This window comes from Dipteris shenzhenensis, chromosome 20, assembly GCF_047967505.1.
Source record: "Dipteris shenzhenensis isolate YYH24624 ecotype China chromosome 20, Dip_SZ_1.0, whole genome shotgun sequence".
NCBI classification, from domain to species: domain Eukaryota; kingdom Viridiplantae; phylum Streptophyta; class Polypodiopsida; order Gleicheniales; family Dipteridaceae; genus Dipteris; species Dipteris shenzhenensis.
The window spans coordinates 17,048,117-17,071,359 of NC_141615.1; the positions used below are offsets into that span (position 1 = coordinate 17,048,117).

Here is a 23,243-nt window from a genome sequence, read left to right on the forward strand (position 1 = left end):
CTCAACAAATGCATGTATAAATCATCAAGCCAATTTGCTTCCCACATCATCCCATGGACCTAGATGGTAAATGGTGTCCACGATACTCCTTGCAAAACTCCCCGATAGTTTTTCCCACATAACAAGGGATAAGACCTCTCTACAAAGTTCTTCAACCAACATGTTAGCAATTCATAACATGAGTCTCCGTAAAGGGAAGCGATTCCATCGTGTGAGCACGTTATAACATCAACCTTGAATGTCCTTGTTGGTAAAACTAGCTAGCGGTAAAACGTTGACTAAGGGTTCCAAGATGGGTGAGGCGGGAAGAGCTTGTATTTGGGAGAAAGATGGGGTGTCTGTTTTTTCCCGCCATTTGAAGGGATGTTCTCCCGCGCATGCTAAGCTTTGTAAGCATCGGCTCGGTGAACTCCAAGGGAACAAACCACCGCTTCTGAGAGTCTGGATAGTCTGGCTAGCCCCAGAGAGACTCCGCAGAGCTTTGCTTTTGGCAGGTTTTGCATCTGAGACGGAAATCGTTTTTGGGCGAGAGCGACAGTGAGGTTTTTGCATCTTTGTTGGGCCCGCGCGGGCGAGAAGCGGAGGATTTTTTAGGAGGGACGGACATCGTTGTTGGGTGAGCGAGACAGAGAGGTTTTTGCATCTGAGAGGGAGGGATATCGTTGTTGGGCGAGAGAGACAGAGAGGTTTTTGCATCTTTGTTGGGCTCGCGCGGGCGAGAAGCGGAGCATTGTTGACGAGGGAGGGAGCGAGAGAGAGCCCTTTGTTCTTTTGTATGCTTCCTTGAGAAGTTTTGCTGGGCACGCGAGCTAGAGAGAGAGACAGAGAGAGAGAGAGCGACACAGAGAAGCGGTCTCTGAGATTGCGTTAGCCCCCAGTGATAGACCTTGTTCAGCCCTCAACGGTTGCTTGCCAGCATCGTCTCCACCCTCTTCTTCTTCTCTACCATGTTGGAACTCAGACTTCTTCAGGGTAGCTTGCTCAAAAAGGTCTTAGAGGCCATCAAAGATCTGGTCACAGATGCCAATTTCGACTGCTCTTCCACCGGTTTCTCTTTACAGGCTATGGATTCTAGCCATGTTGCTCTTGTTGCCCTACTGCTTAGGTCCGAGGGTTTTGAGCACTATCGGTGTGACCGCAACCTGTCGATGGGAATGAATCTCAATAACATGGCCAAGATGCTTAAGTGTGCAGGTAACGATGACATAATCACTATCAAGGCTGACGATGGCGGCGATACGGTGACTTTTATGTTCGAAAGTCCAAGTAAGTCTATCTTTTCAGTTTCACTTCTTATTTGAGATGTGCACCACATACTACGACATCGGTGAGGCTTTACGTAGATGTGGCTAAGTAGCTCCGAGTATTCTCAAGGGTGATTTGCTAAGCCCTCAGGCGGCTCAAAGAGATATACTCATAAAATAGCCTGGGTATACGATGCACTATAACGCCTGCTCAGGTTCTGCGCGTAAGAGGCAGCCGCTGCTTTCTCAAAATTTTGAAAACTTGTGCTATGGCTGCCTTCTGAAATTTGTATGGCTCACATTATATTTAGAAGAGCTCAATTGGACAAGCTTGAAATCTAATAGCCTTGTGATAAACTACAGACCAAGACAAAATTTCAGATTTCGAAATGAAGTTGATGGACATAGACAGTGAACATCTGGGTATTCCAGAGACAGAATACGAGGCTATAATAAGGATGCCCTCCCAAGAGTTTGCCAGGATCTGTCGGGATCTGAGCTCAATTGGTGACACTGGTAAGTGGATCTATTTGTGGTTTTTGCAAATTATTCTTTTTTCTACCTACGTTGTGCAGAATTCTCACTGTTAGAAAATTATTGCAGTTGTGATATCAGCAACAAAAGAGGGAGTCAAGTTTTCAACGAAGGGTGACATTGGCAGTGCTAACATTGTGTGTCGTCAGAATATCTCAGTTGATAAGGTGAAGAATACTGCAGTAGTCTGTTTCTTCATGATACTGCATGTGGCAATTTGTGATTGGAAAATCTCAGGAAGAGATTTGAGGGAGTAACAAGTTTGACTGCTTGTCTATTATTGCAGCCTGAGGAGGCCACAGTTATTCAAATCCAGCAACCTGTCTCTCTGACATTTGCTCTCCGCTACATGAACTCGTTTACAAAAGCCACACCTCTGTCTAACACTGTGACTGTTAGCATGTCGAGTGAATTGCCTGTCGTTGTGGAGTACAAGATTGCAGAAATGGGATACATCAGATTTTATCTGGCTCCCAAGATAGAAGAAGATGAAGAAGCTTCTTGATATTGGTTCGTCCAAATCATTCTTGGATCAACGTTAAGAGTTTGGAAGGCCTTTACACTGGTTATTACTACTGCTCTCACAAGTGTTCTATGCTACAAAAATGAACTCCTGATCTTAATTTGTGAGAGATAAGATACAGTATTTTCCTTGGCAGCTGTCATATTCAATTAAAATTGACTGGGATTTTGGCCAGTAATGAGTTGGCCCTTTTCCTCACACTATGAATTGTAGTCTTTCATGTTTTAAACATCTGTGAAGTTTTAGGCTCCAGATCCTTGGCTCTCCTTATGTCTGAAGTCATGAATCTCCATGTTTTATTTATTTATGAATCATAAAGTAGTGGCTAAGTGATGTAATTGTTCATACGATTATTATTGTACCACGTCTCCTTTCATATCAATAAAGTGAGTTGCCTGCCGTTGTGGATTACAAGATTGCAGAAATGTGATACATTCAGTTTTATCTGGCTCCTATGATAGGAGGAGAAGCTTCTTGATATTGGATCTTTCTTGGATCAATTTTAGTCTGGATGGCCTTTACAATGGTCATTACTACTGATCTGACAAGACTTGTATATTAGAAAATGCCCAATGGTTAGGAACTAGCTGGTTAATCAGATATATTGACTAGTTTGACTCATCTTCACAGTTTTTAACACGTTGAGACTGCTTCAAATATCGAATTTGTGTGCAGATCAGGTTTTTGAAACTAAGCTCGAATCTGGTCTAGTGGTTCAACAAATAGCTTTTCCCATTTGTGATTCCTCTTGCTGAGCTTTCAGACTTGACTTTTTCATATCTCCTCTGCAAGGTGGGTGAGAACAGTCTAATGAAAACTCGCATCGTCAATCAATTCTCTTCAATGTGCATATTGAACTGTAGAATTTTGAAACGTACTTCTGTGTTGCATTGTGTAAAGGTGTTGTATTCGAAGTAATATTTGGAGTAGGTGCTGTGGCAAATATTGAGGCAAGCTTCTTAGATAAAGCAATGGCTGAGCTTGGGACAGTCTAACTTGGAAAGTTGATACCTTACAAGGAGAGGGAGGCTTCTAGATCTGTATTCTGAAAACTACTAATAAGAGGTTAACAGTTGATCTTGAATGAATTATGTAATCCTTGCCAGTTGCACTGCATATTGCATATAACTGACTAATACCAGTAACAATTGATCTTGAATGAATCATGCATATTTGAAAATCTTTGCCCTTGCAAATAGAACTACATATTTTAATGTTGTTCATAGAACTAGAAAGGTGAAAAAATGAAAATTTCGTAGTGAGTTACTGTGAAATTACACTGCTAGGTGTGTTATCTGATCAAGCACTTATGGTATGGGAGTGTCACTTTGCATGTAAGTCAATTCCATCTAGTTGAAGGTGTGCAAAGTATTGTGTCCATCGGATATGCTTTGCATTGTCGATCAAGCATAAAACACCGTTTTTGTCTTAGTGTCATGCACAATCATGAAAAAACATGGCTCTAAGTGTGTTAATTAAACAAGAACTTATCGAATGGGGGATTCACTTTGCACGTAAGTCCGTTTCAACTACGTTGAGGTGCGTGCAAAGTATTGTCGCCATCAGATATGATTTGCATGGTCGATCATGCATTATACACCATTTTTTTTCTAGTGATATGGTTTGGAGACAGCAAGATTGAGACATCCTGCATCTTGCTCCTACTGATCTTTCCTTCCTCCTATCACCTTCGTCTTCACACCATTGGCGATATCTTCAGCAAAGAGCTTACTCATTGATCACAAGATCACTTGGTTTGAGGGAAGAGACCTCAGAACTATAGATGTTATTGTCACCGCTGTAGTTTTTCCAATGCTAAACTGGGAGCTAAGGACCCCCATCAATTCCTCACAGAAATGATGTCGATCCTACTCACCAGCAAACTCTGCATTTTGCATTCCGTTGGAATCCGCATATTGTGAACTTGGTCTCTCCTTTGGCTCGAGTCCCTCTCAAGTGAAGGATGCTTTTCGTCATTGCGCTTTGCAATGGTCGGTTGGAGCTGGTCTTTGCAATGGTAGGTTGGAGCCGAGCTGGTCTTTGAGGCGCCAGTTTTAGTCACATGATAGGGCTCACTGTCGTGGTAGAAGCGCTTCAGCGGGCATCTCGGGCCCGCCAGGGGGGGAGGTTGTGGCTATGAGAGGCAAGGGTCGTCAAGACTATTGGAGGCAGAGCAATTGAGAGCTAGGGTTTCGCCATGGGCCTGCTCCATTACCACCACGTGGACTCTTAAGTCTTTGTCTCAGCTCAACATTTCTCATGCGGGAAGAGCCGGCTGTCTGCAGAACCTCGTCCGGTACATTAAGGAGCAAAACAGACCTTACATCGGGGGACATAGCGAGGCAAGAGCCCTTGAAAGGTATGAGTAACAGGTAGATGAGCCATAGGCAGCGAGGCGGAGGGGGAGAGGCAAGGTCGAGGGTTAGTTGGTTGGTTTAGATTAATTTACACATTGGGAGGTTTTAGCTTAGGAGAATCACTTAATCAGATCACCAATTCAATTTTCCAATGATTCCTGCAAAATTTGTAAGTTTTGTTAATGTAGTGCAATTTCCTAATACCACGACAATTGAAACAGAAAATTGCAAACTTGATGCAAAAAATTTGGTGCAAATCAGATGCTAGAGCACAAAGTTATATAATTTTAAGAATTAGTAGACCCATTAGGCATTATATATGTGTGTGTATACATATACATATATATATATATGTGTGTGTGTGTGTGTATGTATATATGTATGTATACACACACATATATATATACATAATACACATATACATATGCATATATGTATATATTTACATATCTACATATGTATACATATATAAATAAATATATATATATATATATATTTGTATTGTTAGCCTTAGGCTTGCAATGTGCCAACTAGAACATAGTTGATCAGTTTGTATAAGTTAGTAAGTTTATGGTTTAAACAAGGTGGAGGATCCACCGAGGCCTTGATTTGAGAAGGGTGGAGTTCGTATAAGGTCAATGGAAGGTGTATGGATTATGGTACATGGATGAAGGTATCAATTTGGTTGCGTTTGGTGAATTTATGGAGCTACGTACTTAGTTATTGTTGAGGGGTGGGTAGTGAAAGGATTTTATTTTGTTAGTGTGTTATGTATGCAAAGTAAAGGTAGAATTGTTTTATGAGTAAATTGATATGCTTTTTGTTTTGCTTGTTTTTAGTTGGCTTTTTTCTCAAATTAACAATTGCGTTTGCTGTTTTTTTTTAATTTAAAGGTTGTTCTAGGGAGTTAATTATCGACATATATGTAGATCATAGAATGGTCTGACCAATATGCATATGCAGATCCACAGCCGTTATTTTTGTTGGGCATTTTAGTCCACATGTGATCTAGTTGTGACCCATATATTGTTGTGATATGATGTCATTTTAGTGCATAGCCAAAAGTGTTCATAATGTCTTGCATCATTTGTGAATTTGTTATTTTTTGAAGCATGTCAATGTTGAAGATTCCGTGTAGTAAAATTTTGTTTGGTTTTTCAATGAAAATGTTGTTCCGTACTAGGGTACAATTGTTGTGATTGTTTATATATTGGAAGTCAAACGTTAGATATGGTCAATAGTGTTCGGTTCTTGTTTCTTATAAACATATACTATTGGAGATTATAAGTGACTCTGTGGCTTGTATATCATCTTTGTATTTACGTAATGACCTGATGTTTAAAGATTGTGTCAGTATAGTTGTGTCTGTGTATTGATGGATTTTGTCATTAATGTCTCCCATTTTGATTGAGTCATTAGTCTTTCCATTTCTTTGTGAACATCTTTGTCTACAAGGAGATGTTGTTGGAGTGGTTGAAGTAAGTAAAGGTTTTCTATGTTTTTTACATGTGAAAGTGTTGTGTACGCAAGGCCGTGCATGCAAATTCTTGTTGGTGAGAAAGCTAGTTTATCCATCGTTAGACCTTGTGCTTTGTGTATTGTTCTAGCAGTAGCTGCTTGGATCGAGAATTGCTGTCGACGAGTAAGGATATTTGTTTTAGAAAGGCCAATTTGTATTTCCCTTGTAACTCGAAATATGGGTATCCATTTGTGATTGTTGTTTGTAGTGTATGCATGAGAGTTGTTTTGTCAGGTTTCGCTCCCAATTTTTGGGTTTTGAAATTGAATCCACACAATGTCGACACACTCATAAAAACTCCATCTGCGTCGTTAACTAATCCATCTTGTTGGTTAATGTTCCCTGCACATAATTCAACTAGCATTCCTTCTTTGATTTGTATAGTTGTTCGTAGTCCAACTGTTGCTTTAGGATTTTCCAATATTTTGGACGAGATACGACTGTCATCATTGAATGTATCGATTGCTCTGATATTGTATTCTTACCTATTACTTGATGGAATACCTTGTCATTATGTTTGTTTGTTTCAAGCTTGGTATAGTAAAGGTGGGGGAAAGTATGGTCTTTGGATGGCTCGTGAAGGCAACATTGGTTTATGTATTGTATTTGTTCATTTGTATGCGTACAGTTTCTAAAAGAGTTCAATGTTTGTATGAACTCAGTATTATTTTGGCGCATTGTTTTTTTGAGTTCATAACATCATGGCTTTGTGAGCCAGTATGTGTTTGCCATTGTTTGTAATGAGTCTTCTCTAGTTTGAATACCCAGCTGTCTCTTATTGGTTTGGCTTGATAGAAATCTCCACAGCAGATGACATCGACATTTCCAAAGTATTCTGAATGGTTTCTTTTGAATGTTCTCATGCGAAGGTCTACAAAATCCAAAGTGCGTCTTCCTACTAATGAGATTTCATCTAAGATAATAAGTTGTAATTGTTCATAAAGACAGATTAGTATGTCAAGAGTGTACAATGAGCCCGTTTTTGTTGTAAGCTGCTTTTCCTGTGTAAGCTAGCATTAATACATGTAGTAGCTCATAATTTACACTTGAAATAGTTCGATTATAAAATCAGAGTAAGCCTTGGACTATAAGTAAGAGAAGGTATGTTTTGCTCGTGCTAGTTCCACCAGTGAGAAATAAATGAATTTTTTATGTTGGATAAATCCTTTTGTGTATCATAATATCGTCGAACAGTTGTCTTTGTTCGCTATTTAACGATCGAATCATCTTGAAGTACTCATCATTGTTGTGCATAAGAATTTGTTTTTTGGCTGGAATAATAAAATTGCTAGTTTTATTTTTTAAATTCGTATTGCGCATGTCAAATGCAATGTCATATGTGGGGAAATTATTTTGTTCGATGTCATCGTTGGCAATATTGTCCGTGTCATAGCTATTTCTTTGTGGCATGTTGGTTTTTTGTACTTTTTGGTCATCGTTGACATCTTGTGCGTACAAAGCTTTATTTCATAGTATAATGTCATGCCCAAGATTGTAGGTTTGTTGCTAGGAACCATGTATGAATAGTTTATGATTTTCATTTTCTTTGAAAGGGTACTATAATAGTACTTGTTCTCGATAATAATTCTCTGGATCCTTGACGATGTTGAATTTCACGAATCTTATAATTCTTGATTTGCGTCTTTTCTTAATGTTGCGATTGTCGTAGTTATATTCTGCTGCAAATGTTGCGAGGAAAATGTCATCCATGTTTTGTCTTTTTGTGTATTTATTGATGATAGTGTCACACGTTATGTTGGTGGACTCACTGGGGAGATGCTGCAATTGTCTTTTTTGCTTAAGATTGAGTGCTCTGTTTTCTTGTTTGTTTGTGTTTATAAAGTAGAATCTCCTTGTTGTTCTATGTAAGGGTAAAGATAGAGTAATGAAAGATGCTAATTGTGCACTCATTTGTAGTGTGTGCAAAAATGTGTTTCCCATTTTTCATAGTCTATTATATGCAGTATTGTTGTCTTGTATGCAAGTTTTAACTATGTGTTGGAGGCTTTTTGTTATTGTGTCATCCATTTTTGTAATGCATGAGGTGCAGTATGTCATTGCTGAATATGGGTCCATAATGTATTGTATGTCCATATTTGACTGCCACAGGAAACTCATTTTCAGATTAAAAGCGTTTGTGAAAATGTCCTTTGGTTGCCTTTTTAAGAATAGTGTTGGCTTCCCTATCTGTGATCGTATTGCTAGTACATATGTTGATATGTCTATTCCGATATTATTAAACCACTCGATGAATGTTGTATTTGTTTTGGTATCTATAATGTGTAAATGTGTAGTAATTTCTGTGTGTATTTCTTTGTTAATGTGGAGATCATTGGCATCTAAAGGGGTTAGAATCATTGTTTCATGTAGTGGAGGTTTCGGATAATGGAATCTGCAAATGATGGCTCTCTTCTTATGGCATGTAGATGTATGTGTGTATGTTTGGATGTCCTTGATATTTGGTGGTAGTAGGTTTTTGTCACATATTATGTACTTATCAATGAAAGACTTGATGTCATTATTTTCGTGAATTCCATATGTTGGTGCATCTTCTACCATATGATTCCATGTTCATGTTGGCTTCCTCTGCTTTGGAATTCTATGTGACGAAGAAGTAATCATGTATATTTGTAAGTATTTCAGTGTCCTTCATTATTAGATTAAGGAATTGTTGGATTGCACTTTGCTTCCTTCTAACTTTCCATCTCCATTTTTTCTGTTTGCTGGTCCTGGCAACTTCTAAATGATGATATAACTGGTTATATTTTTGTGTCTCGACCCAGGGATCAATATGGAGGATCTTTATTTGCTTTTGTTGAGTTGCATGGTCCTTTTTTGTAGCTACCCGGCATTGTTCTAGGGCTTGCTCAGCCTTAGTACTCTTGATCTCATGTGTGTCTACTCGTTTTTGTTGATAGATCCTTCTCTAAAGCATCGTTAACTCTTCAGTATTCTTGTCTTGAAATAGTCCCAACAGTCTATTGTTTTCGCAAGGGGCTACATAGTTGATGTCAGTTTCATAATCTATGACCTATTCAGTTGTAACGCTATTGTGTATCAGAGTGTCTGTATAAGTTTCATCAGTGTCATCTGGATAGGATTGTTGGTCGTTCTCCTCTTCTTCTATATTTTTTAGTGAACACAAGATTTCTTCCAAATATTGTGTCCATTGCTGGTTGATTTGTACATTGTTAGATTTGTAAAGTGGTGTTTGAATAAGAGTATGTAATGCTCGCATAAGAATAGTTGTCCTGACTCTTAAAGCACAAATTCCCAAAAGCATTTCTTCGTAGCAATACTATCAAATGTAAAAGTCTGCACATTAAAAAACATGAAAAAATTCAACGACACAACACAAAGATGATTGTAATAATCAAGACACTGAACAACACAACCAACTGCAACAACACAATGACACATCACAATAGTTGTACTAGTTAAAGTCACAACAACTGACAATGACAACACACAAACGTAAATGGGCATGCATAATAGATGAATGTATAAAATTACAAAAATACTCAAAAGCATTTGGAACTCCTTCAAAGCTTGCAAAAAAATATATTACCACAATTTGAGATACTCCAAAATATGAATGCTTATCGTGTGAGCGTCTCATGTTTAGAAAACAAACAACATACGCGAAGGAAATCGCACATGCTTGGATAATGACCAAAAGACAGCATAATATCCCTTTCGAACAAAAGAAATGATGTATTTGCAGAGAATGCAAGGCAGCCATAAAACTAAATAGCATCCCAAAGTACTTTGTCCCTCATCAAATACAGCGAAACACAAAGTTGCTAAACGTCGTAATCCTTAATGACATTGAAGAACGGTTAGTTGCTTCAAGAATAGCATTCACTCAAATAAGAGAATTAACACACAATGGCTAGTACGGAATGCATGGTAGCATTGTGAATGTCATGGTTGACACAAGTAAAATATAGCATATCTTACCAAGATTCATTAACCATGAATTGTCTCGATAATACTTGGAATTTTAAAAAAAACTATAATATAAAAGCACATACTTGGTTGGGCATCGCATCAGTGGTAGAAGTGAGTGTATTTTCATTAATGATGTTTTCTAAAATATGACCCATGTGTTGGGAGACCACGCTCAACATCATGTGATTACATGTGCATAGCACTAACACATATAGAGTGCTATAAAGGAAAGGGTTAGATACCCTTACCCTAAATGGGTTTGTATATATTCTACATTTTCAACTAGATTTGGGTTTGTATATATTCTACAATTTCAACTAAATCTAGTGTACAATCAGTCATTTGTGGTGTGCTCTCTAGCTATGCCCTCTCTCCTCATTTCCACTCTTCTTCTCTCCCCTCTTCATATTTTGTTATGGTATCAAAACATGGTTCTACCTTCTACTGTGAGGTGTCATCCGTGAGAGTGTGAGAGAGTGATTGAGAGTTCTCGATCGCATCCATTCTCTCTTGTTGAGAGAAAATTTTCGTTCATTGAAAGAAAATTTTTGTCATACAATTCTGTCCATGTGAGAGAGAGATATACTTTCATTCATTTTGTGAGAGCTTCTGATGCTTGTACAGAATGCTAGCTACAGTACCAGATTTGCATGCCATGTTATCTCAACTGCAACAGATGCCACTATCCACAAAATGGCACAAGAGATATGGTCATGTCAATTTCAAGAGCTTGATAGATCTCTATGCCCTCTCTCCTCATCTCCACTCTTCTCCTCTCCCCTCTTCATATTTTGTCATGGTATCAAAGCATGGTTCTACCTTCCATTGTGAGGCACCATCCGTGAGAGTGTGAGAGAGTGATTGAGAGTTCTTGAGCGATTGTGTTCGCATCCATTCTCTTTTGTTGAGAGAAAAATTCTGTTCATTGAGAGAAAATTTTCGTCATACAATTCCATCCATGTGAGAGAGAGATATACTTGCATTCATTTCATGAGAGCTTCTGACGGTTGTACAGAATGCTAGCTACAGTACTAGATTTGCATGCCATGTCAGCTCAACTGCAACAGATGCCACTATCCACAAAATGGCACAAGAGATATGGTCATGTCAATTTCAAGAGCTTGATAGATCTCAGGAATCAAAATATGGCAACTGGGATTCCAAAGCTATAGTTTCTTGAAAAAGTTTGACAAGCATGCTACTTTGGCAAACAAAAGTGAACCAACTTTGGTAGAAGCACCTCTCGAGCAAGAGGTATTCTTGATTTGATACATACAGATGTATGGGGTTATGTCCAAACCCACAGCATCAATGGTTCACTTTACTACCTGACTTTCATCGATGACTGAAAGAGAAAACAGTGTTGGGTTCACTTTACTGCCTGACTTTCATTGACTTTTAGATATTGTTGGGTCTACTTTCTGAAACAGAAATCTGAAGTGTTTTCCAGATTTCAAAGCCATGGTAGAAAACCAGATAGGCAGCAAGATCAAAGTCATCAGATCAGACAGAGGAGGTGAATACACGTCTTTAGCATTCATGAACTTTTGTAGAAGTCACAGCATTTGAATATAATTCACTTGTGTTGATACTCCTCAGCAGAATGCATTAGGAAAAAAGGGAGCTCATTTTGGGGCCTTTTACGGTTTGGAAAAATAAGCTCTCAACCAATCAATAGAAGGCCAACGTAATGTTGAAAATTCACGAAAATAAGAGAAAATAGAAAAAAGAAACAATACTTTATGTAAGTACAAGCGTGCTACATTAATGAGGAGATTGGTTTTTTATTCTTAGAAGATCTTTGGACAAGAAGATAGAATCTAAACTGACATTTAATCTGACAAGATCCTTCCCACTTCCACCTTCCTTTGAATTTTCAAATGTTGTGCCGCCTTTTGTGCGAAAGGTCTACCATTCTACACCATTGCCTCATTGTGCAACAGCCTTTCTTTTCCAAAACTGCTCCCTTGATCCTGTTTGGCGTAGAGTAAGATGTTTCTCATCAACTGTCTGTTTTCCCACTTTCTCTTTCTTGAAACTTCAAATTGTTATCTTAGTTACATTACTTTGCTATTGTTACAAATTCAGAAAATCTCCATGGTGAACCAAAACCACGGCCGTTCTTGTGGAAGACGCTCTGTGGATGATAATGCTATGAAGGCAGAATTATACCAAACATCCTTACCCCGTCAACCTGCTTCTTCTATTTCGTCGGTAGAGAATTCAAGTACAGTCAAAACAGAAGGAACTTGGGAAAGGTTTAGTGTTTCGAAAGGAGCATGGGTGCTCATGCAACCTAGCAAAAGAAAAAGACCCTAGACAAAAAACATTTTCTTGGCATCGTGGAAGGGAAGAGTACGAGATTTTAAAATCACCAAAGGGAAGATATCCGTGAAAGAAGTTTTGATTCAGCACGTGTACATGCATAAAGAACTTGTCTTGCGAGACTATCCAAAAAATCTTCCGCAACACAGGCCTAATTGTATATTTTTCTATTGTGGTTTTTTTCTTCATGAGGTGTATGGATTTTTAAGATGAAGCTTTCTCTCTTAGCTTATTGACATTCTTGTGTTGTTTTATTTCAGATTTATATCCTTCATCGTATGAGACATGGCAAAACATCGATTGTATTCTGGGATTTATAGATGTTCTGCATGGATCGATAGGAGAACAACAATACCAAGGTCGATGTGCAACAGAGCTAGCTCAATCGGGTATATTTTTTACTGATCATTTTTATCAGTTGCTGGACAAAGCTAACACACATGGTGTATTAATAAAACAAGACCTTCCGGCGTGGAATTCAGTGGATTGCCCTCACCCACATTCTAGTGTTACAGAGGCATATAGGGCGAAGCTTTTTACAGAAGTACAGAAAGCTCTGAGGCCTAATATTACCACTAGGATAGTAAAAATTTCTTTGTGCATGCCTCTCACAGTTTTTGTAGACTTGTTTAATACCTTTCCAGTAAAGGTTTCAAAAACAATGTTCACAGTTAAAGCAACAAATTCGGCATGCATGCCACAATTTTTGGATAAAGGTTGGGATAAGAAGACATGTAGTTCAGTGTTTTGTGAGGTGGTCCAACCTTCTATGCAACTGAAGTACATGGTTGCATCACAAAATTTTATTTTCTCTTTTTATTACAAGCGCAGTCGAATGCTAGGCACAAAGCTTGTCCCAATGGATCAAGATGAAGAGTCTTTTGGTGTAGAAAATAAACTTATTGATATTGATGTTGTTGAGAATGGTGATGTGGTAGCCAATATCTCGTTAAGAGAATGTTGCTCCCTAGCTCAATTGCGCAGTGACATTCTGTTTGAGACTGAAGGTTCTATCTCAAACGACTTTTTATTTATCTACAAGAACAGAAAGGTACACCATCTGATTTATCCTAGTCTCATTAAGCATTGCTATTAGTTTAATTTACCACTCTAATTCATATTGCTTTTTTGCAGTTACTCAGAAGAAGAGAGAGCTCAGTTAAATGCAAAGACATAGAATATTTTAAAATTGAGATAACACAGACTCCATAAAGAAAGGTTTTGTATTCAATCAAGTAAGATTTTGTACATAATTGTTTAGCTGAATCTGTAGAACATATTTCTAACATCCATTTTCTATTTATGTACAGTTTCATCCAGAGGCTGCTCTACATTTTCTGGAGGATCTTCTCTCTGCTGCTCCATCCTGTCTCCTCCACTGCCCCAGAAGCCTCTCTTTGCTGCTTCTCCACCTTCTCCTCAACATCAACAGCAGGTCTTTGCTCCAGTGTCTGCTCCTCCTCAGCACTCTGTGATTGCTCCTGTGGCTTCTGTTCCTCAGCATTAGGTGCTTCATCTGTGGGATCAAGGTGTATGACACCTTCTTGTACTTTAGAGCTTTCACCCAGCTCCACAGTAGCTGGTACAATAGGTTTGGGGGAGGCATAGCTCAAAAACCTCCAAATTGTATGAGCTCTAAAATTATGTACATAGTTGGGGCTGAAGCTATCCTCTTTCATCTGTAATGGCAGAGGATAATTTAGAACACTTTGTATCATTATGAATTATCTTCAAGCTAAATGAAAAGTATTTTTCCTTACCAGATCTGGCTGTTCCTTTTCAAAGTAGCTTGAAAGTATATATTTTGCATTGATCAGCACCCTCCATCCACAACTACTTGAATCATTTTGTTGTGGTGTCTGTCAGTTAGAAAAAAATGTTAGAAACTGTGATTATCAGCACAAAACAAAATTATTCAATAAGTTCAAAGACATAGCATTTAATAGACTTTTTACCTCTAGACTTATTGGCTCTATTGAATCCAACAGAGAGACATTTGGAGGACAATGATCCAATGCATCTAATAGCCTTCTAATACAACTGCAATATGTATAATTTAGTTAGTATGGTATCAAAATAATGAAGTTTTAAGTTCAAAAAGCACACACAACACTTACAATTTCAGCTCTCTGTGTGTGTTTTTTAGAGAGTTGAATAGAAAGCATTGCTTCTGCTGGATGTCAATAGACACAAAACTCAAGTGGTCACTGCATAAGGAAAAAAGCATAAGAAAATGAAAGGCTACAAGAGTTCCCAATATTAAAGAAGAATCTTAAAAGAAGTAGTCACCCACATACCTGCTATGGTATGGAAGTAGCAAAATATCAATTACTTCAAAATTGCAGTGTTTGAACCAGCTAGAAATACTCATGGGAGTCTCCTTTACATCTCTTAATCTAGAAGAAATGGCTGGATCAACAATATGGACTGTATGTTGTACAGAGGGGTGAAGCCAGCTTCTCATCATGCTACATAGGATCAGAACATAATTAGGGTAGGTTATAAAGGAGTTACAAGGCGGATTGATTTGCAAAAAATGTAAAATTTATAGACACTTACTAGAGCATTGCAAGAATGATAGTATCTGAGCAATACTCATTCTTGTTAGCCAATGCTGCTAAGCATTGTTTTGTCAAATCAAAATCATTGACTGAAACTTCATCCTCAATATGTACAACTACATCAGGGCCCAGCTCCTTCAACCTTCTATGTATGTGTAGCTCCTTCTTTCCAGTCTCCACATCTATAACAGATTTTGTTTCTTTTATTTGCTGCTTCAGTGAGCCCTCATGAGCAGCCTTCCCTCTGGTGTTCTTTGAGTGTGTTACCTCAACAACCTTTACCTCATCAACCTTCACCTTCCTTGTAGGTGGAATTAGCAATATATCTCTCATTTTGATGTCCTGCCATTCCACAGGATGAACCAGCTTGTCATACTTCCATCTCACTCTGGACAAAGTGTTGAAGTCTTTGGCCATCAAAGTCACCCTGTGAGCATGGGCTGCTACAAGCATTGCATCCTCAAAATATTTCTCCAGGTAATCCTCTACCATTTCCTGCAAGGAAAGAATGGCAGTTCTATTCCACTTGAACCCAAGGTTCCAACTGTCACAAATTTCTCTCACCAGTCTTTGAAAGGGTGCTTTGGGTATTGCAAAGCCTATGGCTTTCTGTTGCCTCCTTATCTCCCTTAGCACACCTGCACCCTTATTCAATCTTTTGGCCTTTTGCTTGAGCAAGCTCATTGGCTTACCCTTCCTGCCATGTGAAGCTCTTCCCTTTGGAGGCACACTAAACTTCTTGGTACCTGCCCCAACTGCTGTTGCTGCAAGACCTGGTCCTTTGCCAACTTGCCTTGCAGTTGACTTGGTTCTTGCCATCACTCTGAAAAACTGCATACAAAGGATTGGAAAGAGATCACAGACATGAAGAACATGTTCTAACAAAGAAAAGGCAATCACAAGGGTGGAAGAAGCCAAATAGAGAAATTTGCAATAAAATGCGATATGAGCAATTTGGAATTTCAAACAGGTCCACATCGCATTTTGCTGCAAATTTTTTAAATGACATGCTGGTGCACTCCTACAGTGATTTCTATGTTTCTCCAACCAAATACAGTATGAATGGAGGTTATGCAAGAAGATCAGATGCAAATATCACACTTGAAGATCTGCATTCCTACAGTGATTTCTCTGTCTTGGTTTGAGCCTATGCATTTCCATACAGGATGTATTTTTTCTATTTTAGGCAAGAAGATTGCAGAGACTAAGGGGAGTCACAAAACCATAACATGTTCTAACAAAGAAAAGGCAATCACAGGGGTGGAAGAAGCCAAATAGAGAAATTTGCAATAAAATGCGATATGAGCAGTTTGGAATTTCAAACAGGTCCACATCGCATTTTGCTGCAAATTTTTGAAATGACATGCTGGTGCACTCCTACAGTGATTTCTTTGTTTCTCCAACCAAATACAGTATGAATGGAGGTTATGCAAGAAGATCACATGCAAATATCACACTTGAAGATCTGCATTCCTACAGTGATTTCTCTGTCTTGGTTTGAGCCTATGCATTTCCATACATGATGTATTTTTTCTATTTTAGGCAAGAAGATTGCAGAGACTAAGGGGAGTCACAAAACCAAAACATGTTCTAACAAAGAAAAGGCAATCACAGGGGTGGAAGAAGCCAAATAGAGAAATTTGCAATAAAATGCGATATGAGCAGTTTGGAATTTCAAACAGGTCCACATCGCATTTTGCTACAAATTTTTGAAATGACATGCTGGTGCACTCCTACAGTGATTTCTTTGTCTCTCCAGCCAAATACAGTATGAATGGAGTTTATGCAAGAAGATTACAGCTATGGAAGTCACAAAACCAGAACATGTTCTAACAAAGAAAAGGCAATCACAGGGGTGGAAGAAGCCAAATAGAGAAATTTGCAATAAAATGCGATATGAGCAGTTTGGAATTTCAAACAGGTCCACATCGCATTTTGCTGCAAATTTTTTAAATGACATGCTGGTGCACTCCTACAGTGATGTCTATGTTTCTCCAACCAAATACAGTATGAATGGAGGTTATGCAAGAAGATCACTTGCAAATATCACACTTGAAGATCTGCATTCCTACAGTGATTTCTCTGTCTTGGTTTGAGTCTATGCATTTCCATACAGGATGTATTTTTTCTATTTTAGGCAAGAAGATTGCAGAGACTAAGGGGAGAAGCCATTGTTACTGACCTGGAATCTATCTGTGGATGTGCTGTGCTGCTGAGGAGTAATCTGTGCTGAGGATGAACCTGTGCTGCTGGACAAGATGCTGATGCTGCAGAGTATGGAGGTAGGGAGGCAAGAGAGCAGAGACTGGAGGGCAAGAGGTCTAAAACAGGATACCACAAATAAGTGCAAATAGAATTAAAGAATCACTAAATCCCACACGTGTGGAATCTAGTCGTTTTTCACACGTGTGGATGGGACCCAGATCTCTTGGAGTTTGAAATTTGGCACGTATGAAAGTACACTTTATTCCTTGGAACTTGTGCCATTCATGATTTCATCATCAATACCACAACCACTTTTCCCTCCCCTGGATTCCAATCTTTCATCCCTGCCACGACCCTCGCATCTTCCATTTCCTTCTCTCTGATCCTTTCCTGCCCAGCACACTCTATCCAGACTGTAACCTGCCTGAAGACAGTACTGCCAGATCTCCAGGTTACCTAGAGTGCAAAGTTCAAGCTAGAGAAAGAGCAGGAGATTTACCAGTGCAACTCAATCAGCATGGAAAAGGAAAAAAAAGGTCAGAATTCTAGTTTGGTTTCAATGTTTTTCAACATTTATTTCTTCCATCCATTGGATTTTTGATGTCCCAATGTCTTCACTCAGCTCCATCCTTCTTCTTACATTTTCAATTAATACTGTTCAAGAATGTGGTAAATCACCCAGAAATTAGATTGTAGGTTGATATGAATAGAAACAAGAAATTTGCAACAAAATGCGAGGAGAGTGGTTTATAATTCTCTAAACAGCCCATATCGCATTTTGCTGCAAATTCCTGTTGTTGACTCCTTCCTCATGAAAAGTTTCACTCATTCCATTATTTCTCTTGCATATGAGATCATAGTGTCCAGGAATCACTGAGATGAACCAAGTGCTTGATTTGACATGCACATGAACAGAACTTGAGAATTTGCAACAAAATGCGAGGAGAGTGGTTTATAGTTCTCTAAACAGCCCATATCGTATTTTGCTGCAAATTCCTGTTGTTGACACATTCCTCATGAATAGTTTCACTCATTCCATTATTTCTCTTGCATATGAGATCATAGTGTCCAGGAATCACTGAGATGAACCAAGTGCTTGATTTGACATGCACATGAACAGAATTTGAGAATTTGCAACAAAATGCGAGGAGAGTGGTTTACAATTCTCTAAACAGCCCATAACGCATTTTGCTGCAAATTCCTGTGTATTATTTGTTTCTCACTTCTACCTCATTAATTTGCTATCTTTAGCCCTGTGGAAATCTTCCTTGATGATGAGAAATGTTTTTGTTTTGGAACAGCTGGCTCCCAGGCCCCACCTTTCAAGAGGAAGCTAGACTTTTCTGCTGCTATTATTAGACCACAGCAATCATCAGGCGAGTCATGAGATGTCATGAAGGAATTATCTGGTGATATATAATGCATTCACTGATTGCATATGTCAGCATATAGAATTCATAGTATATAAGTTTTTGAACAGGCAAAAAGAAGAGGCTGGAGCAGAGTGCTGATTCTTCTATCAAAAAACAAATGGAACCAGAAGAGGACAGTTCTCCAGATTTGCTCCTATTTGAGTTTCTTCACAAATGCAAGGCTCAGAGTAACTTCCATATATACCACAGTATTTTCAACATGGAGTTCACAATGAGCTCTGTACTGGAGCAGCACAAAGATTTTCTTTCAGACTATTGGGATGCCTTCAAAGAACTGACAGAGGCAGGAAGAATCATGGGAGGAGAAAAGGTTTTTGTGCACCTAAATCATATTGTCTCCAATGACAGGCTGAGGTACCATGTGAACAGAAGATTTGACAGCCTGCCTGATCACTATAAATTCAACTGTACTTTGCACACCAGAAAGTGCAGAGTGCTTGAGGAGACCATGGCATTTCTTATGTACATTGTCTTTAGTCAGGAGTCTTTGGATGAACAAGGGCAAGAAATAGAAGAAGAAGACACATCTGAAGCTTCTGAAAAGGAGGATGTTTCTTTGGTCACAGAAATGGCAGAGCAAGAAGAAGATATCAACCTTCAGGATGAGGGGCTGCAAGTGGCTGCTCTTGACCTTGTTCAACTGAGGACAAAAACTCTGAGGGGAGCAGAGCCAGTTGAAGATTTTGATGTTCAGAGCAGCAACTATGCAGTGCCCATGCTTCCAGGTGTGTTGATTGGTGGAAAGGATTATGTTTTCCTCCATGATATAGAGTGTATGTTTGATTTGAGGGAGGACTATGCCATTTCCCTTATTGCCCAGGCTTCAAGGCTTGACAAGGAGGTTGACATAGAGGATGACCATTCACTACTGGCTTTGGAAACAATGTTTGATCCTGTAGAGGCCCTTTCATTTTGTTTCAAAGAGGCTGAAAAGTTCCAAGAGCCAGATGAAGTTGCCTTCCAGCTCACACAAGAAGCTATGAATCTCTCAGCACTATACACAGAAAAGCCTAGAGAAGAGGCTGGACAAGAAGGGAGAGGGATAAATCTTTGGAAAGATGAACTGCTTGTTGCTGATGAAAATGAGAAGGTACTTCAAATCATATACTTTGACTTCTGCTTAACTTTGGTTTTGTAGGTTGTGTATTGTCTCACTCCAATCCTTTGATATGTTGCAGCTACAAATTGAGGATGACACATTCCTCCAGAGATCAAGTGGAAGCAGGCAGGTTGGGTTTCGCAAAATGTCAGGCCTAGCTCATTATATTCATGATCTAGGCAGTGCCAAGATCTTGATTTACCATAGGCAATTGAGCAACAATGGAGAAGCCATTGTTTACTTCCTAAAATGTTTGTCCAGGGCTTTAGGTGGACATGCTCTTTCATGGCAAAAGGAAAAGATCATTTTGATAGAGAGGTTGTCTGCCATAGATATATTTGGAGATTATGTGAATAAGCAGGCCTCTAGGGCCGCTTACTTTTTGTCTTACACTTCTTATGCATTAGCATGTGGTGTTAAGGACCCCAAATATCTGGAGGGCTATGGAAAACACCAGCTCGTAAGGTTTCGAGAGCCACCCATGATTGCATCAGGCCACACAGTCCAAGAAGAGGAACAGGTGGAGAGAGCTGAAGAAAAGGATAAAGAGACAGTCAACATCAAGCCAGTAAAGAAGAAAAAGACTCCAATCAAGATCAAAAAGAGAGTTCCGATCGGCAGGCCCTGGGAGAAATAGGATTTAGTCATCGAATATAGCACAAACATTATATTAAATTTGAACTGATTTGTATAAAGTCTTTGATATCTGGTATGATCTTGTATAAATGATTAATAAGTTGATGATGAAATGATTTGTACATTTACATAGAGTGGTGTCGTTAAATATTAAATGAACAATATATTGAAATTGTAAACAAATTGTATTAAGTTCAAATCATATGTTTCACATTGAAATACTTTTCATGCATAACACCAAGAGTCACTTGTTCCACTAAAAAAATTTCTATTGAATGAGTTTGAAAACATGTGGACATAACACCAATAAGTTACAAATGAGTCCTATTCATGTTTACTTGTCCATTTATGGTTTCTAAATATCTTCGATTCCCTCCATTGTCTATGTCTCTCTGCTGCAATTGAATTGTCTAGAGCTTGTCTTCGTCTTTGCTTTTGGGCTAGAAGAAAAGCAAGCTTGATTTTGGAGCTAGCAACTTTTCTTTTAGCATGTAGCCTCTGTAGTATGCCTCGGTAAAACCATTGGAAGACTTCCTTCAGACTATTCGCCTTCTGACTCCCTCCATAGTGTTGTGTGTGTCTAAAAAATGCATTACGTGCCATGTAGTGAGACTTCTCCATGCCTTGGGTAGACCAAATAGCTGGGCATCCATACTTTTTGACAAAATAGGGAAGGTGGTTGTATATGATATGCTGTAAGACATAAGAATGCATAGTAAGTAATTTAAAAAAAGAATATCACACTTAAGTAAAAGAAAAAGACATAACCTTACCATGTAGTGAGTTATATTGCAGGCTGTCCACGCGTCTTTCATTGACTTTCCAAAATGTTTAATTGCCTCCTCAAAGTTCTTGTAATCACTCTTTGTCCATGTTACTTTGTCACAGAACATGAAGAGTTGATCAAGAGACCTCCACACCTCTGCCTTCCTATTTCGTGCTTCCCCATCTGCCTCATGATCTTTCACAGCATTATGGACTTACTTCCACAATCCATAATTAATCTTTGAAACTGCTCTACCTTGCCTTACTTGCTTACTGTGTTTGGGTCGAGACAAGAATCTTCTTGCCTTAACACCACCAATAGAGGGCTTGATTGGTACCTCCTTGCCATTGGTAGACTTTTTAAAATCCTTTGTGATTTGAACATCTCCTCCATGCAGACCTATATCGGATAACACTTTTTCCAATGCTTGAAGAGCATCCTTTCTATTTTTTTCGGGACGGAGTTTCCAAGCAAATCCAATATATAAAAATACCAATTTCTCAATAATTCGACATAGACCATGCAATGTGCAGATGTGAACATTACATAGTGGAATGTCCAGAATGGCCTTGAAGTTAGGGTCAACTTTATCTCTATTAGGTGCTCTCTTCCACCATTTTGAATCCATTACTTGAGCTGATTCTTTGCAGTAAAGACAAGGAGACTTTGAGTTGCCTCCTTTACTAATGTTATACATGCACTTAAGTGTTTTGAGATCCTCGGCCATGTGCCACTCTACTTGAAAATCACCTTTTCCTGCAACATGGAGATTCTCGCCTTGCACTTGTCTTTTGATTATTCTTGGTATTTCCGTGTGGTGAAACACCCAATCTAGTGTTTCATGGTCTTCGGTCTTCACCTGCGAGATTATAGAAAACAAAAGTATTACTATATCAGATTTGAAAACAATGACCAAAATCAAGTATAAAACAACCCATGATCATACGAGCCTAACCACCATATGTGTTTCTCTGACTGCACACTAAAATACTTCGAACTCGCTTCAGTCAATGATGTATCAATCGCTCCATTCATCAATGTAATAGTAACTCTTTCCATTTTCTTTTCCTTTACAACCTCACACTCATCCAGTTTGATAACAAATTTCAAAATGCCTTTGCACTCCTCAAATGTTATTCCATAAAACTCGACCATTCTTTTTTGAAGTTGTTGCAGATCTAAAAATATATTGTTCCAAGGATCATACACAGTGGTTCCTTTAACACCATGAAATATTTCTTCAATATGGATATATTGCCCAATAAATTCATCTATACTTTCATTCAAATGACCTCTTATCCTCCACACGGTTGCTGGATTTGGCAGTAAAACTCGTTTAATCCTTTGATCTTTCAAAGTTGAGGATATCGCATGGAAAATCGAACTATATCCCTTCCTGCTAACTCCACTAACATCAAGAGCCTCTTGGATTATAGTGCCATCAACTTGATTATTGGATACAAATTCCTCTACAACATTGCGTTTGACTGTTTTGTAATTTTTTTCCTCAATCAAACCTTTTGCTACACCGCAAGAAAGCAATCCTTTCATTTGTTTAACAAGAAGAAGGTTCGGGTCCATATTTTCTTTTCAGGCTCCAATAATTTCCTGTAGTAACAACACAATATGACTATATTATTCAGCACCTCCATTCTTATTTTGCGACAATCAACGAAATAGATATAGTCTGGAAGAGAGCCTTTTTGAGTATACAAAATGATAAATTTCAATCTAACCTTGCTTCCTGAATTCGTCGCTTGCATCCACCAGTCCCAGCCTTCAAATTTGCAATGTTTTTAATCTTCCTGCTACCTAGTCTGTCTCCAAGCACGGTTCTCTTCTTTCTTGCTCTTGTCAACTCTTTTTTACTCTTTGAATGCTCCTCAATTTCATTCTGCAACTGCTGCTCCAATTTTGCATGAATGGCTATCTCCTCCATCTTGGCCCCCTTTTCTTGTAGGTACATCATTTTATACGTTTCCGCAAATGCGCAAATGCAGACTGCGCTGAAATATAACCAAGAAGTCCATTTTGTCCATCGCCGGCAAACCTCAGTAATGTGGTGGGATTGACAAATGGAGGTGTAGAGT

At 38.7% G+C, this 23,243-nt stretch overlaps 1 protein-coding gene across 1 annotated transcript; it reads left to right on the top strand.

Moving 5' to 3' along the window:
- Window positions 1-352: 352 nt before the first annotated feature.
- On the top strand, window positions 353-2,619 carry LOC147889353 (DNA sliding clamp PCNA-like). Its single transcript, XM_087391393.1, has 4 exons — window positions 353-1,266; window positions 1,608-1,760; window positions 1,848-1,945; window positions 2,065-2,619. The coding sequence occupies exons 1-4, from the start codon at window positions 948-950 to the stop codon at window positions 2,281-2,283; spliced, it is 789 nt and encodes a 262-aa protein (XP_087247519.1). The 5' UTR covers window positions 353-947; the 3' UTR covers window positions 2,284-2,619.
- The last annotated feature ends 20,624 nt before the right edge of the window (window positions 2,620-23,243 follow it).

Excerpts from the sequence above, each read along its gene's own strand:
- LOC147889353 (XM_087391393.1), top strand. The coding sequence starts at position 948 with ATGTTGGAACTCAGACTTCTTCAGGGTAGCTTGCTCAAAAAGGTCTTA. Across the intron at positions 1,267-1,607 it reads TTTTATGTTCGAAAGTCCAA|ACCAAGACAAAATTTCAGAT; the intron begins GTAAGTCTATCT and ends GATAAACTACAG. Across the intron at positions 1,761-1,847 it reads GAGCTCAATTGGTGACACTG|TTGTGATATCAGCAACAAAA; the intron begins GTAAGTGGATCT and ends AAATTATTGCAG.